At 34.3% G+C, this 15534-nt stretch overlaps 2 protein-coding genes across 5 annotated transcripts; both read left to right on the top strand.

The window, feature by feature from the left end:
• Positions 1 to 519: 519 nt before the first annotated feature.
• LOC114872236 (aminopeptidase N) lies at positions 520 to 6858 on the top strand. 2 transcript variants are annotated; one of them, XM_029179245.2, is made up of 15 exons: positions 520 to 744; positions 943 to 1024; positions 1137 to 1399; positions 1602 to 1793; positions 1898 to 2050; positions 2217 to 2543; positions 2716 to 2866; positions 3030 to 3156; positions 3238 to 3328; positions 3744 to 3927; positions 4685 to 4892; positions 4997 to 5274; positions 5503 to 5702; positions 5881 to 6045; positions 6117 to 6858. In XM_029179245.2, the coding sequence occupies exons 1-15, from the start codon at positions 710 to 712 to the stop codon at positions 6583 to 6585; spliced, it is 2925 nt and encodes a 974-aa protein (XP_029035078.1). In that variant the 5' UTR covers positions 520 to 709; the 3' UTR covers positions 6586 to 6858. The 2 variants fall into 2 exon arrangements, with proteins under 2 accessions (XP_029035078.1, XP_029035079.1); XM_029179246.2 differs by having other exon boundaries at positions 729 to 791.
• Positions 6859 to 6956: 98 nt separating this feature from the next.
• Positions 6957 to 15377, top strand: LOC114872234 (histone-lysine N-methyltransferase SETD2). Of its 3 annotated transcripts, none has more exons than XM_029179241.2 (15): positions 6957 to 7533; positions 7818 to 7919; positions 8579 to 10185; positions 10264 to 10917; positions 10995 to 11114; positions 11184 to 11312; positions 11389 to 11590; positions 11671 to 11768; positions 11863 to 12028; positions 12102 to 12726; positions 12797 to 12854; positions 12924 to 13285; positions 13364 to 14160; positions 14249 to 14584; positions 14667 to 15377. In XM_029179241.2, the coding sequence occupies exons 2-15, from the start codon at positions 7917 to 7919 to the stop codon at positions 14820 to 14822; spliced, it is 5313 nt and encodes a 1770-aa protein (XP_029035074.1). In that variant the 5' UTR covers positions 6957 to 7533; positions 7818 to 7916; the 3' UTR covers positions 14823 to 15377. The 3 variants fall into 3 exon arrangements, with proteins under 3 accessions (XP_029035074.1, XP_029035073.1, XP_029035075.1); XM_029179240.2 differs by having other exon boundaries at positions 6957 to 7490; positions 7575 to 7919; XM_029179242.2 differs by lacking the exon at positions 7818 to 7919.
• The last annotated feature ends 157 nt before the right edge of the window (positions 15378 to 15534 follow it).

The following is a 15534-nucleotide window of genomic DNA, read 5'->3' on the forward strand; positions in this document are numbered from 1 at the left end:
TTAGAATAATTTTTAAAAGAACAATGTAAAATTTAGATTAAATTAAAATTAGGGCTCTCTCCGTGGTCCGCCGTCCGAGGGTTGAACCATTCCTGGATTGGAAACGAAAACCGCGTAGTAGGCTAAGAATAAGTAAGTCAAGGAAAAGTCAAGACCCGTCACTGATTCCAATTGACGACAAATCAGAAACGCCCGTTGAGGCTGGACATGAATTGTCGGCTTTTCAACCATTAAATGACCGTACAATGGTTTCTGTTTGCAGAATCAGTAGCAGAAACACGGATATATTCAACGCGTAGCTCTTGCCGTGTCAATTTTCATTAATGCTTTCAGGATTGGCCATTGACGCTGCGTATCTCGCCCGTCAACCGACGGATACCGTGGTGATTGGGCCCCTTTTGTGACGTCTGCCCGATGGAATTGAATAATGGACGATCCACCGATTACGCGGCTGCTCTAAATGGCTCCTTCACCTTCCCTCTGCTCCCTCTTGCACAGGGATAGTTTTTACGCATTTTTCCCTGCTCGTCAACGCTGGTACACCAGTTGACAGAAGCAGGAAACTGGAGGACAGTTTGCCAGCGACTGCGTTCGAACGCAGTCCTTTACATTCTGTGGATACAACGTTCGAGTATTCAAGGTCAACGCAGCTTGACCCAAAGTAATCTTTCCTGACGACTGTTCCGGACACCTGGAACTCCAGCGGCGAATGCGGTTACGGACCTGTTGGACAAGGATTGCCAAGTAAGTCCATGATTTAGTGATCAGTGATCAAGGAATATTAGATGCAGGTAATTTTTTTTTCAAACTTTATCGGGAAGCCTTATTCAATCCTTGAATAGCGGGGTCTGGGTCAATCGAGACCTAGAACATATAGAAAGGTATTAACGTAAAGTTGAATGTATAAGTTTTAGTCCAAGTATATTGATATTAAACCTACAGAAGAACCATGAGGTACTTAGCAGCTATCACGGGGCTCTTCCTGATATTGGCTCTACCGCAATACGCCTCAGCCTCTCCTGCCGTAAGGGACTTTAATTTTTATTATTATAAAACTTAGATAGCTTTACATTTAACATTCTATCATTCTAACTTAATTTTTATCTGCCCCGAAAAAATGTGAATTACCTTCCTAGATAACATCAAGATTTAAACGAAGTATGGACCTAAATGAGGTCTACCATTTTAAAGTTCGTCAACACAGACTGCCGCAGGAAGTCGTGCCAACTAGTTACCACCTAGAACTTCAACCCTTTGTTGGCAACGACAAATTCAATGGTCGAGTGAGGATCAACGTCACTTGGACAGATACCAGCGATACAATTACTTTGAACGCTCATCCAGATATTCATATCTTAAAGTACAATGTTAGAATTACGGAAGCGTCGTCCGAAGAAAGGTAAATAAATAAATAAGTGAAAATCAATTAGGGTTTAGAACAATAAAGAAATTATATTTTGTAAAACGAGCATCTGGCCGCCCTGTGGGCGATTTCGTGTGCATGCAATTATTTACCTGCGACCCGTCGAAATGTTGCTCTTCATTTTACTGCAACATAAAAATTCAAAAATTATTGAATTAATAAAAAAAAATGTTAAAAGAGAAAAAGGTTTGCCACTGATGGACGTTAACGTGGCGAGGGTTAATCTTCCGAATTGGCGGAAACCTTGGTACACGATTCATCTGGAGCAGATGCTGAAGAAAGGCAGCAGCTGTGAAGTGGATATCAGTTTCGTCGGAAATCTGACTGCGGATGCAAACCGTGGGCTGTACAGAAAGGAATACTTGAATCAGTAAGTCTGACAACTCTGATAACATCACTGTAATGTCATCCGCAGTCAACGTCTGAAAGAATCTAGGAAAAGGATATTCTTAATTATTGTCATTTCTTTTTCAGTCCTTACGTAGCTACCTCCTTCAGACTGGATCAGGCACAAACCGTCTTTCCTTGCATGGACGAACCTCCTTACAAGGCAACCTTCAAATTGAGCGTCCTTCGACCAGTGAACATGACGGCTCGTTCAAACACCCCTCTGGAACTTACTACAGCGTAAGTAATCATCGGTATCAATTTCTGTTTGAACTGGTAAATAATTTAATAATTTCAGCTGAAAATATGTCTCTTTGAAGGAACGTTAATCTTATTAATTGTAATATTGTAGAACTCATCCTTAATCCTTCTGAAATTGTAATAATTTCTTTTTCTCGTTATTCAGATCGGACGATCAAAATTTCGTATGGGATCACTTCGAAACGACACCGAAAATGTCCACCTATCAGTTAGCTCTGTTGGTGTCCGATTTTGAAAGCATTTCACCTAGCCAGGAAGTTAACGAAATGGACGGTAGAAGGGTGGAGATCAATGTTTGGGCACCAAAAACAAACTTGGATTCCCTAAAACACGTGCCCGACAAGGTTGTCAGGATTATGAACTATTTACAAGAATACTTCAATAGTTCGATAGTCCTGCCTAAACTCGACATTGTGGCGCTTCCTTGGTACAATGAAAATCCAACTGACAACTGGGGCTTGATGTTCTTCGGGTACGTAACTTTACTGGGAAGATCCATAAAGCAAGAAAAATTTTTCAAAAATATAAAACTTTATCATCCTAGGATTTATTAAAAAGAACAAACAGCTAGTACGCTGAGGGATACGTTAAGGAAAAAGATTGAGAATCATTTATAAATTATAAAAAAATAAAATTGTTTACAGCACGAATCATTTGAACAATCCATCTATTTGGACTGTAACATACGAACTGATCTATCAATGGATGGGGCAGTACATCACACCATTCCGCTGGAGCGATGCACCAGTCAGCAAAGCATTGAACTCGTTTTTGGCTTCGATGACTACGGTTGATGTACGTATTGTCATTGTTATTGTTAAAAATGAAAGGGTTACGATAGGGCCCTCTGGAAAGTGGAGCTTGGAGCTATAGCTCCCTAAAAACTCTGCCAGAAAAAAAATGATAGAAGGTCCTCCTCCGGGATTAATATCAAATTGAAAAGAAGAATTTGTTACAGATCAATCCAGATGAAATGGAAGGAAGATGGCCAATGACGATGCTGTATTCTCTTTATTACGAATTTGGAAAATATGAGCCTTTCTCAAGGGTTGGAGGTATCAGGAACGAAGCTACATCGAGCAAGAGTATGTTTTAATTCAAGTATTTCTTTAATTTTATCATTAAGAGCAAATAATTTAAAAACTACTTTTTTCTTTTCCTCGTAGCCGAATTGGTGTTCCGAATGTTCAACTATACTCTTGGCAAAGAGCTGTTCCAAAAGGGCGTCAGAAATTTCATTCGACAAGATTCAGAAGAGTAACTGCTTTTTTAATTAGTCAGAAAGCAATTTTAATTTTTAATTTTAAACTTTAGTAGATATACACTATCGTTCATAAGTAGTGCAACACTTACTGGTTTTAATATTACGTTTAAATTAACTCTCCAGTAAACTCTTGCTATAATGCCGGTTACGAAGCTTGGGTAAGCGGAGCGCGAACTGAACCAAGCGGTGGAGAGGGTATTCGTATCCCCACCACCTCGAACAGGGGGGGGGGATTTGTAAAATAGGCAATATAAAGAGAGTGGTAATATAGTAAATAGCGGCAATATAGCTAGAGTTTACTACAGTGATGATTTTTATTAAACACCCATTTTACCACCATAACTAACTATAAATCTATAATAATAATTTCAATGCAATTTTGAACATGATTCGAGTATAATTTTTCAGGAATCTACGAACCTTCTTCGCAGACGATATCTACAGCCGTTTAAATGATGTAGCGAACCAAACAAATATTCTTCCGGAAGGTCTGACGATCAACAGCATCGCTGGTCCGTGGACCACTCGGGACAGGGTGCCATTGGTCACGGTCATTCGCGATTATGAAACGAAGACAATGACGCTTAGTCAGGTAAGTGTACTTACCTGTGTTACTAATCTCAGCGAACAAAGGCGTTACTTGGCTCAGGGTTGGGAAAACCAGAACGATAACGTGATTTTTACACGGATAATTCCTTGATGCCGAAGGAAATGCGAGTTTCAATGCATTTACGCTTTGAATAAAAATTCTCTTGGTGAAGTTAGCCTAGTAGGTTTAGGTAGAATACCTGGAAAAGAAATGTTGCACCCAATTATTTTTTAGTCGTTTCTGTGCAAAAGCATCGACGTAATTAAGCAGGGACCAATATGGCCCTCCTCGTCGCCCATAAGGACCACTAAAATTCTAAGGTTCTAAAGTTCTCAATAAAATTGCAATGTCCTTAAGCAGTTAAGACTGATACCGAACGGATGCGTAATTGATTGTACGAACGAGATAACATAATGAAAATGTTTTTACCCTTGGAAGCGGTAAAAAATGATATCCGCTCTCTAAAGAAACTATTACAACCATTTGAAAGACGCACAAATGAAAAGAAAATTTCAGAGCTGATAACTTCTATTGTGGAAAGCATTTACATACCACCTCGATCGTTTGGTGATTACGTTAACAACCGCGTTAGTCCCTGAGATTACGTTCCTCGATTGCTACCAAACATACGGTATTATCACTTACAATTACCACAGTAGCAGGGTCGGATTGAGATTTTTGAAACCTGTTTGGAATAAGTTGTAAAAATAGATTAAAAATACGGTTAATATATATTAATACGAAAAAATATATATTACAGAAAGTCTATCTCAGAGAAGCTCCTCGAGCGTCGACTCCCAAAGTGTCCTATCAATGGGACATACCAATAGTAATGATGTCGGAGGAAAAATTAGAATTTCACAAACCGTGTCCTTTGTGGTTGACAAAAGGAAACGAACCAAAGAATCTCACCGTTCCAGACATCACCGACGAGGATCACTTCATTATTGTTAATCCAGAAGAAATAGGTATGACAAATGTTTCGCAACTAATAAGCTGCTATAGTGATTATTGATATTTTTAAGTACAAATTGTCAAAGTTTGTGAAATATTCAATCAATTATTTTTATAGGAATGTTTCCAGTAAATTACGATTCATGCAACTGGAAGATGTTAACGCAATATCTACGGGGTCCAAATCGCGAAAAGATTCCAGTTTTAACTAGAGCGAAATTACTTCACGACTCTTGGAATTTAGCATATTCTGGAGAACTCTGTTTTGGAATAGCATTGAATATGACTCTATTTTTGCAAGAAGAAAGATGTCACGTAGTTTGGGAACCTGTCTTTATGATGATCGATCATATTGGCAGACGTATCGAAGGATCTGAGGTGTATCCCAAATTTGAGGTAAAACATGTAAAACATTTTTAAATACTTTCCTTCTCTTTTTATTAACAGAAATGTACATTTCCAAACCCTGAAATTCCAAACTTCAAATCCAAATTTTTTAAATTTCAAATTTAATTTCAAATCTCCAAATTTCGAAGTTTTGTAGCACACCCCCTTTCGTGTGACTATTTTCAAATATAAGCCACCCTTCGATACTTAATTTATTATACAACTTCGTTATTTCAGGCATACATACGTACCTTGCTGAAGCCTCTGTATATGGAACTAAAGGTAAGTGAACAAGCAAGTGAACCATCTTGGAAGTCTCGTATGCGAGGAATGGCGAAAAACTTCCTCTGTCGTGCTGGATACGAACCTTGCATTATCGAAGCAAGAGATCAGTATCAAAGATGGCTAAGGGACGAAGATCCAGATGCAAGAAATTCGTCAGTACCCTATGCACCTCGTATCTTCATTTTCTTTCCCGAAATCTATGCGTTCAAATATTTATATTTGCTTTTTAAATATGTTATATTATAAAGTTTCCGAAAATAAATTATATATTTTCCTAATTACATACCATTTTCATAGCAATATAATAAAGTTTTTTCCTGAATTTTTCAGAGTAACCAATGATTTCATTTGTCCCCTGTTTAAATGGGGCACTGAAGAAGAATGGGAATTTGGACTTCAACGTATCATCAATTTTCCGCAGCAAAAAATGATGGAACGTGCATATCTTCTAAAATCTTTAGCTGGCTGTACAAAAGACACGTATAAAATTGAAAGGTAGTATAACTTATCAAATTGGAATTAATATTGAGAACTTAATTTACTAAGATTTAACAATAATACCGTAGATTACTGAACGTGACGATCCTCGATCCCAATGAAAATTTCTCAGACTCAGATATTCAGCTAATCTTTGTGACACTAAGCGGTGGAGCAGCTGGTTACAGAACATTGTTCAACTTCTTGATTGACAATTGGGATACTGTTAAACAAAGATTTGAGGATAAACAGCAGTTGTGGTCCCGCATCATAGAATTGGCCACTTCTACGTTCAGTACTCAGCAAGGTTTAGACTTGGTTAAAAAACTGTACGAAAGCCATCCTGATGATTTTAAGCCTGATCAAGTCTCTACAAACCTGATGATTCAAAAAGCTTTCAGAGCAGACCGAAAAGAATGGACTGAAAAAAATCTTCCTGTAATTGATGCTTGGCTTTCAGAAAATCTGCCAAAGGAAGAACTAGAAGCTATTCAAAGTAGCACAGCTACAACCATGGTGATGCCTGTTATTTCAATGAAATTTAAGAAAACAAATTGATATTTATTGTGGAAAAGTATTGAGTCAGCTGAAATCATCAAAACATTTGAAGTTATAATTCCTCCTTTGTTTATTTACTGTAGATGTGTAGCTTCTGCAAATGTATAATTGTTATGAGAATGTATACATTGTTGTTTTGTTGCAATGAAAAGTTTTACAAGTCTCTGAAAACACCTTTCAATCTAAAACAATAGAAACGTTTGTATTAGTGTGATTACTGCTTAATCTACTAGAGGATTAATAAATAATTAAATAAATATAACATTATAAATACTTGAGGGGTTTCAATTTCCAATCTAATCAAAAATGATAATGACTAATCACAGGAAAATGCAATTCATATTTCAATGTTTATAATTCTTTAATGGTACCATTAAAACAAATAACAAAAAATTGTGTGTTTCAATATTACAAAGTTTTCAAATCCTTTGCAATATCACAATAAATATTACTGAAATAAGGTTAATAATTATAAACTTCCACTACTTTCAAATTTAAATTAATAGGAACGGCCATTTTCTCAGTTGACCAACCAATACCAACCAGGCAGTGCTGTTAAGTTTTACAGTTAAACATGAAATCACTAAAACTTGCTAGTAAAACAAAATTCATTATGAAAGAAATGTATGAATATACCTAATTAACAAATCGAATTATTTTTTTAAAGGTGTGTAAGTAAATATGAGCATGCAAAACGAGAAATGTTGAAGTGCACAATATCATTGCTTCTACGATGTCATGTTTTTTACGATACATATCTAGGGAATATAATTTTTTGTGTAAGAAACTACCTAGTGAAAATACTAAAGCGTCAGCCTTATATGCTGTGCAGTCGGTATTGTTACAAACAAGTAATATCCAGTGGCAACTACGTATACGTTTGAGATATACACTTTATGAATCAAGTATCACACATCCTTTGCACTTCTTCGTGATGAGTTCGTTCAGGTGATTAATGTTTGTTTAAACAAATCATAAATTGATTTCAGAAAGTATTAGCTGCGATTGAGATTTCGTTCCATTCGTATCGAAGGTGATGAATACCAAGTGAGAAACAAGCAAGACAGGGGAAGATAACTATATTGCCTAAAACTTCTGTCAATGTGTAGCTCACAACTGTGCATTACTCAACTTACAAACTTTGCAATAACATTCGAATTTGTTAGCCAGTAATTAACACAATTCACGTCGCAATGATTCATACTATGTCGATTACATTTATGTTTCCTCAGGATATCCAATGAATGCAAAAATGTGTTTATTCACTAATGTATATAAAATATCTTAAATAATAATTATGATGAAATTACGAAACACAATTTTAGGGGTGTATGGTAAGTACTTATCAGTACCTTTTTTTTAAAACTTTGATTTAAATATGTCAGGCCAAAATGTATACTTTAAGGAAACAATGTTTATCACTTTATAGTAAGTGCTTTTATGATAATTACTAAGATATTGTATGTAACAAATAATGTTAGAAGTTTCAAATATATACATATATCATAATAATAATCATTATTTTAAAAACTGTTCAATGGATTCAAGAGTTTTATAGGTTTTATACAAATCTCAAAATAGTATATTTTTGAACAAGACACAAACAAAGGCTATATAAAACCTGTAATAGTAGAATAATAAAATTAACGTTAAGCTATCATTGAAATTTGATAAAAACTGTTCATAAATTGTTATGTAATAAAACAATTTTTTTATATAATAAAAGACTGCAGCGAAACAAATGGTAACGTTTCTTTGTATCGATATATTCACTTTTAATTTTAATATTTTTATTTAATAATAGCATAAAATAATGTTCTTTACATAAAGAATATATATCTGAATAATTTTTAATTCTTTCTTTTTTTATTAAAATAATATAGAACTTACCTAATACTAATACTATGTAATAACCACATTGTTTATAGCCCTAACTAATTACAATCTATGATGTTCTCTCATTTTTTAACTTTGTTTCTTATAAATATTTCAGACTAGAGGAATACATGGAATCAAAATGGCACGTAGACGTAAAACTGAAATGAAATCATCCGTAAAATCATCTATTAAATATGTACCTGTTAGAAAATCTAGTAGACAGATAGCTAAAAAGCAATCAGAAGAGAAAAAGGTTAACGGTGAAATTTTACAAATATCTTACTTAAATAATTCTGAAGATGGTAGAAGCGCTACAGAATATCCGAACCAAGTACTTCCTAAGAAGAATCAAAACTCTGTAAGGAAGCATAATAAGCACAAAAATGGTTCTAATAGTAACGTACTTGCAATTAACGAAGAATACGCGTATTCAACAACGTCGCAATATAAAAAGGACTCTAGCGAAAGCGATAGTCAAGACGGAGTAGATATTATAATTGATCAATCCGAAGAACTTAGTCCGGAAGATGTCCAACAAGTAGTCGTTGGTAATCCAAGTAAGGAAATTTTAACCGAAGTTGATTCCAATGAAATCGAAATATGGCCGGAAGATGTGATAGAAGAAACAATAATTTGCGAAGAGATGGAAGTTAAAGATGACGTTAAAGATAACAATTATAGCCTGAAAGAAGAGGATAACGCGATGGTAAAAGAGGTGTTACTAGTGAATAATCCTTCGTTAGAAAAAAAAAATTTTTTGGAATATACTGTGATACAAAATGAGAATAGTGCGGCATCCATGTTAATAGAATGCGATTCGATAAACACGTCGAGTAACGAGTGTTGCTGTGACGTGGAGAAGAATATGTGCGCTTTGCATAGAAGTAAAACAGACAATTCCATATCAGGTTTATGTACAGAGGTGCCAATTACTTGTATCGATAAAAACAATGAATATACTCGTAACAGTAAGACTATCCTTAACGATCAAGAAGAATTACAGGTAAATAATGGTACAAGCGTTAAAAAGTCACATGAAAATTTATCTAAAGACGAGTTCTGTAAAATAGATAACAAATTAGCAGAAATGCAAATTAACGAATCTTCCAAAGAAATACAAAAGTTAGTCAATGATTTATCTAATATTGAAAATATAATGTCTCCGCTACAAATTACCGACAACATAGAGAAAGTAATACCGATGAGTGTCGACGATGAAAGCAGTTCGTCGATATTAGATAAAATGGAACAGTTACATCAATCGAATAATTCTGCTACCTTGCTCGATACGATAGATAAAAACACAATCGAATTAAATAAGTCTGATTCTTGCAATGATAAAGTAGAATGTACAAATCAGAATGTATTGAAATTGAAAGTTTTACAAGATAAAAAGAACGAAAAGGTTCAAAGGAAACCAATGAATTCGCAACAGATTAACGAAGAATACGGTGACAGTGAAGCAGATAGCAAACTTGATGGAGAAGATACTAAATTATCTAGTAGTAGTGATAATAGTAACGACACGTTATTGTCCATGAATAATTGTAAACTGACAGAACTCGACCCAAAGTGTAATAACAGCTCGAATGATATCGATAAAAGAAGCGAATTTAGAAGCAGGAGCGGTAGTACCGATACAACAGGTTCGGAAAGTGGATCAAATAGTTCTGGTGTAAGAAGAAGTAGTAGAATCAGGTCGATCGGTTTAATGAAACAAAGGTAAGGATTTTAATATTGAAACGTTTAAAACGCGGTGTAAGTACATAAATATATTTTTATCTTTTTTTCATTTAACAGGTCTCGCGGACGCGGTTTAGTCACGAAACCCAATATAGATGTTTCAAAACCAATCGTTCAACCGGAACGAGAAAAAATAATTAACAATAATTGTTCGATTAGCAGTGAAGTTAAAATTGATAATACAACTGAACCGCAATCGGATAAAGAAAATAATGTTAATAAAACAGCGAATACGTTCGATTCTGTTACATCGTTAGCAACAAACTGCGCTACTACAGGCTACGATTCAGATTCTTCGAAACCCGTTAAAGTAAAATCTCGTTGGCGAAGATCAAGTGAACTTGAAATGGGTGGATCAAGTACAGGTGCTGTATCCGCGTTAACAATTGGATCTCTGTTACCAAACGCAACCACAAATATATCCGAGACAGGTTCATCTTCGACTGCTCTTAAATTTACGACTGGATCTCTGACGGATATTAGTTGCTCCGACTCTGGATCTGGCTCAACAGTCACAAATACTCAATCTAACGTAGATACAGAACAAACGAAAGAAACTTTAATAACTAATACCACTAATATTGTACAAATTCCAAAAACTGTCGGCGCCAAAATTTTCTTACCTATGGTTCCTGAGATAAAAGACAGAGAAATGGAAGAAAGGCTAAGTCAGTTTGAATATTTGCATGAAAATTTATATCTAACGGAAAGGTAATTTCATTGGAAAATTATGATACCTGTCGGAGATTGGTTTATTTATTCTTCTAAATAAATAATCATTCTTTTAGGTATACAAACAAAGAAACGAAACGCATGGTGTGCGACTGTTTTTTAACGGACGAAGAGATTGAGAGAGGAGAATTAGGTTGCGGAGAGGATTGTTTGAATAGACTACTTATGATAGAATGGTATAACTGTATTATTTTTATTCGTTGATTCTGTTATATAGTGTATATTATAATGAATATAAATTTCAGTGGTCCTAGATGTATAGTTGGTGACCGTTGTACAAATAAAAGATTTCAAAATTGTGAATACGCCAAGTGTGAAGTATTTAGAACCGAGAAAAAAGGATTTGGATTGCGAGCTATCGTAGATATGCTAGCGTAAGTATTCTTTGCGACGCGAATTTATGATGTTATAATTATTTGTTTTAATAAACATTTAATCTCTAATCATTAGAGGAGAATTTATAATGGAATACGTAGGTGAAGTGGTTGATCCAAAAGATTTCCGACGTAGAGCAAAGGAATATTCAAAAGATAAAAATAAACATTATTATTTTATGGCATTAAAATCTGATCAAATTATTGATGCCACTATGAAAGGAAACGTTTCACGATTCATTAATCATAGTTGTGATCCGAATTCTGAAACACAAAAAGTAAGTATAATTAAATATTTTATATATATGCAGAATAATTTATATGAATTTTCATGTTTATCATCGAAATTTGTGAACAGTGGACGGTTAACGGGGAACTAAGAATAGGTTTCTTTAATAAAAAATTCATAGCTGCCGGTGAAGAAATTACATTCGACTATCATTTTCAACGTTATGGGTACGCATGATATATATATACAATGTGATTTTAATATTGTACATTAATTTTTGAAACTGAATTACCTATGTTATCAATTTTATTATAACGTTAGTAAAGAGGCGCAGAAATGTTTTTGTGAAGCTCCTAACTGCCGTGGTTGGATCGGTGAGACGCCTGAAGAAGAGAAAGAAAAGATTGAGAAGAAAGAGAAACGTGATAAAGATATGAGAAAGAAGAAAGGTGAAAAGAAACAAGCCGATTACATGGAAGATGAAGATGTAAGTTCTATAAATATTATGTTAGATTTATAAATATCGAAATTCTTGTTTCTATTTCCTTCATTTATTTTAGTTGGAAGAAGAAATAGATAAGCTATGCTTAGGTGGTTTGAAAAATAGAGCTCATACGTTAACGTTAAGTAGACTAATGGTACGTAGCAGAGAATTAGAACACAGGACGCGGCTTCTACGTCTAATACAAAGCGGAGAACAACCATGTAGAAGATTATTTTTGGATTATCATGGTTTACGTTTGATTTGGAGCTACGTTATGGATGTTTCAACGAACGATTCGGAAGAGGCACAACAATTCCGGCTAGAAGTTTTGAAGACACTAAACACACTCCCGATTCCTAATAAAACAATGTTAATGGATAGTAAAATTTATAACGTCGTCGAAAAGTGGTCGAGACGATTATATTTTTCTCCTAGCGGAGATTCACCGGAAGACGATCAAGAAAAAGTAAAAGGAAATTGCGAGGAATTGCAAAGCAATTATGATGTTAATCAATTAACCGATACAGAAAAACAAGAAAATAACATAGAAAATAGCGAAATAAAATTGGATAACGGAGATCGAAATCTTATTCCTGAGTTAGCCTCCAGTCTGTTAGCTGAATGGTCAAATTTGAAGGAAGTTTTTCGTATACCAAAAAAAGAAAGAATTGAACAAATGAAAGAGCACGAAAGAGAAGCAGGTATAATATTGAATATAAAATGAAACGTTTCTGCGTAGGAATTCATTTAACATAACTCATTCTCTTTCAGATCGTGGATACAGAGAAGAATTAGAAAAGGAGGAGAAAAGAGGAACGTCGTATGACAGGTATGATAAATAATCAAAACGCGACGTTTCTTTATATATAATTTATCATTTATCATTTTCATTTGATAGACATAGATCCGATAGATACGGAAGAAACGAAACCGAGAAACGTGGAGATAGAAGACGGGGACGAGAATCTCCAGAATCTGAGCACACTCGTACAAAAGATAAAAGAGTAGAAGAAAGAAGTAGTTTAGTTCCAATTCCGCGTATGACGAAGTACGAACGTAGACAATTATTTGCCTTGAAAGTTGCTAAAGAGGAAGAAGAACGACAACGTCGACAGCAACAAGAATCGTGGCAAGATCATGAGACAAGATGTCTAGCGTTAAGTATAGATCCTCATACGACGGCTATGGTAGATCCGCAAACAGGATATCCCGTTTTTTACAATCCATCTATTGGCCAGTGGCAGCAGTACCCTACGCAAGGTTTTCATTCGCATATCTTTTTATCCTTCAAATTATTTAATATGCGTTGCATTTCATTTATATGAAATTTTATTACAGACAGCGAAATAAGTCAACAATGTACCCCGATATACGTAGGAGGTGCACAAGCGGTTGCTGGTCATTCTCAATCTGGAATAGTATCACAAAATTCACACGTACTACCACCATCGATTCCATCCGAGATATCATCTGGAATGTCGAGCAGTATACCTTCCGGTGTACCTCCAGTAATATATACGATAAGTCAAACGCCTGTGTTCAATCAAACTACGACAACAGCATATTCTTTGTTATCTCATTGTCATCAACAATATCCCGAAGGTCAATTGTCACTTCCAAATAGCATAGTACATAGCGGAACATCAGTCACCATTCAATCTCAATCTCTGTACGAACATATTGAAAAGCAACAGCAGTCGGATCAACAATTTCAACAATCTACCTTTAGACAAGCACAACCGGAAGTACCTCCTATAGATTTACCACCTAAATGGAAAAGTGCAACCGACGCCAGAGGCAGAACGTATTACTATCACGTGAAAGAGCGAATATCGCAGTGGTTACCTCCTCCGCCGGATCATATTGGAGTTCAGCCAGATTCCTCGTCAACTTCAGAATCTAGCGAAGAATCTAGTTCGTCGAACGAAGATGAGGAAGACATTGTTGATGAGGATAACAACGAAGATTCACGAAACGAAGAATTGAGTTTAAATAATATTTTAGTAGAAAAATCATTGGATGGTTCTAAACATAATGCGTGTAAGAAAAGTGCTTTTCACTTGACCGGAAATGCTGGATTGTTACCGGAGGGCAAGAAAAGAAGAGAAGGTTTAGTTCAAGAAAGAATTATTAGTGTACGTAATACTGTTTTTTATTTTTTTTTTATTTTTGTATTTAATTATAATTGGTATTTATTATTATTATTATTGTCTATTTTTATAGCCACGTCGAGAAGAGGATCGTATGGATCATAAAACGCACAAAGGAATAAAGGAAAAATTACGTCGTCAAAAAGAAAGAGCAAAATTTAAAGAACACGTTGACAAAATGCGAAGGCATCGACGCAATAACAAATCTAAATCACATTCGCGACATAGTTTAAGTAAATTACAATCACCTTCAACAGATTTGTCAACAATGTCAGAAAGAAAGATTAAAGATACTTTCCGAATAAATATGGCCAACGTGATGGTACACTTTTTGAATCCTTATAGAAAAAATGATTGTAAACAAGGTAGAATAACTAATACAGAAGATTTTAAACATCTAGCTAGAAAGGTATGTTTTCGGATAATGAAACTTTATCTTGATAATAACAATAAGAAAAACTTTAATATGCTAACAATTTTTTGTGTTCTAGCTTACCCATTTTGTACTTGCTAAAGAATTAAAACACTGTAAAAGTGTCGATGAATTACAGTGTAACGAAAATGTTAAACATAAAGCTAAAGATTTTGTACGTAAGTATATGAGTAAATTCGGTGCAGTTTACCAAAAAAGTACAGACGAAGATTAATTATATAATTTATAACGTGAAATTGTTATTTATTATACGAATTCTTTCATTTTGTTCATTGTAATATACTTATTAGAAAAATACACCTACAAAACGCCTGTATGTAGATACATTTGTAATTATTATTATTATTATTATTGTAACATAGGTCAATTTGTACATGCTTCATAAACATTCTCGTAATTTAGCTATTAAAAGAAAATTAGTAAATTTCTAACTTCGTACGTTTAATGTGTAAACTTGATATTTAATTTGGTATAAAATAATATGTCTGTTATATCTTTTTAAAAAATATTGCATTTTATGTCCTGCTACAAATGTATATCTTATATAGTTACGTACTGACCTATCTTTTATATCGGTTTCAAAAGGAAAAAAAAGGACATTAAAATCTATATTTTGTTGTTAAATGTCAATATTAAAATCTTAAACATTGTAAATAATATATATTATACAAATTTTTAACTGTTTCATAAAAGTAAATTGCAATTACTATTTCCTTAATACGTGTAAAAAGTAAATGAAAAATAATAAATTTTGCATTTATAAACTTAATTTTATTATTCTTTAAACTTATTCTATGCAATTCAGATACATTTGTTCTGGAATGTATGATCTTTAAATAAAAACAAGCTGTAAGATTTGTAATAAAAGGGAATCTTAATTGTTTAAATTATTGATATGCCATACGATATAGAAGAGCTCTGCAGAA

This window comes from Osmia bicornis, chromosome 16 (genome assembly GCF_907164935.1).
Source record: "Osmia bicornis bicornis chromosome 16, iOsmBic2.1, whole genome shotgun sequence".
In the NCBI taxonomy this organism is placed as follows: domain Eukaryota; kingdom Metazoa; phylum Arthropoda; class Insecta; order Hymenoptera; family Megachilidae; genus Osmia; species Osmia bicornis.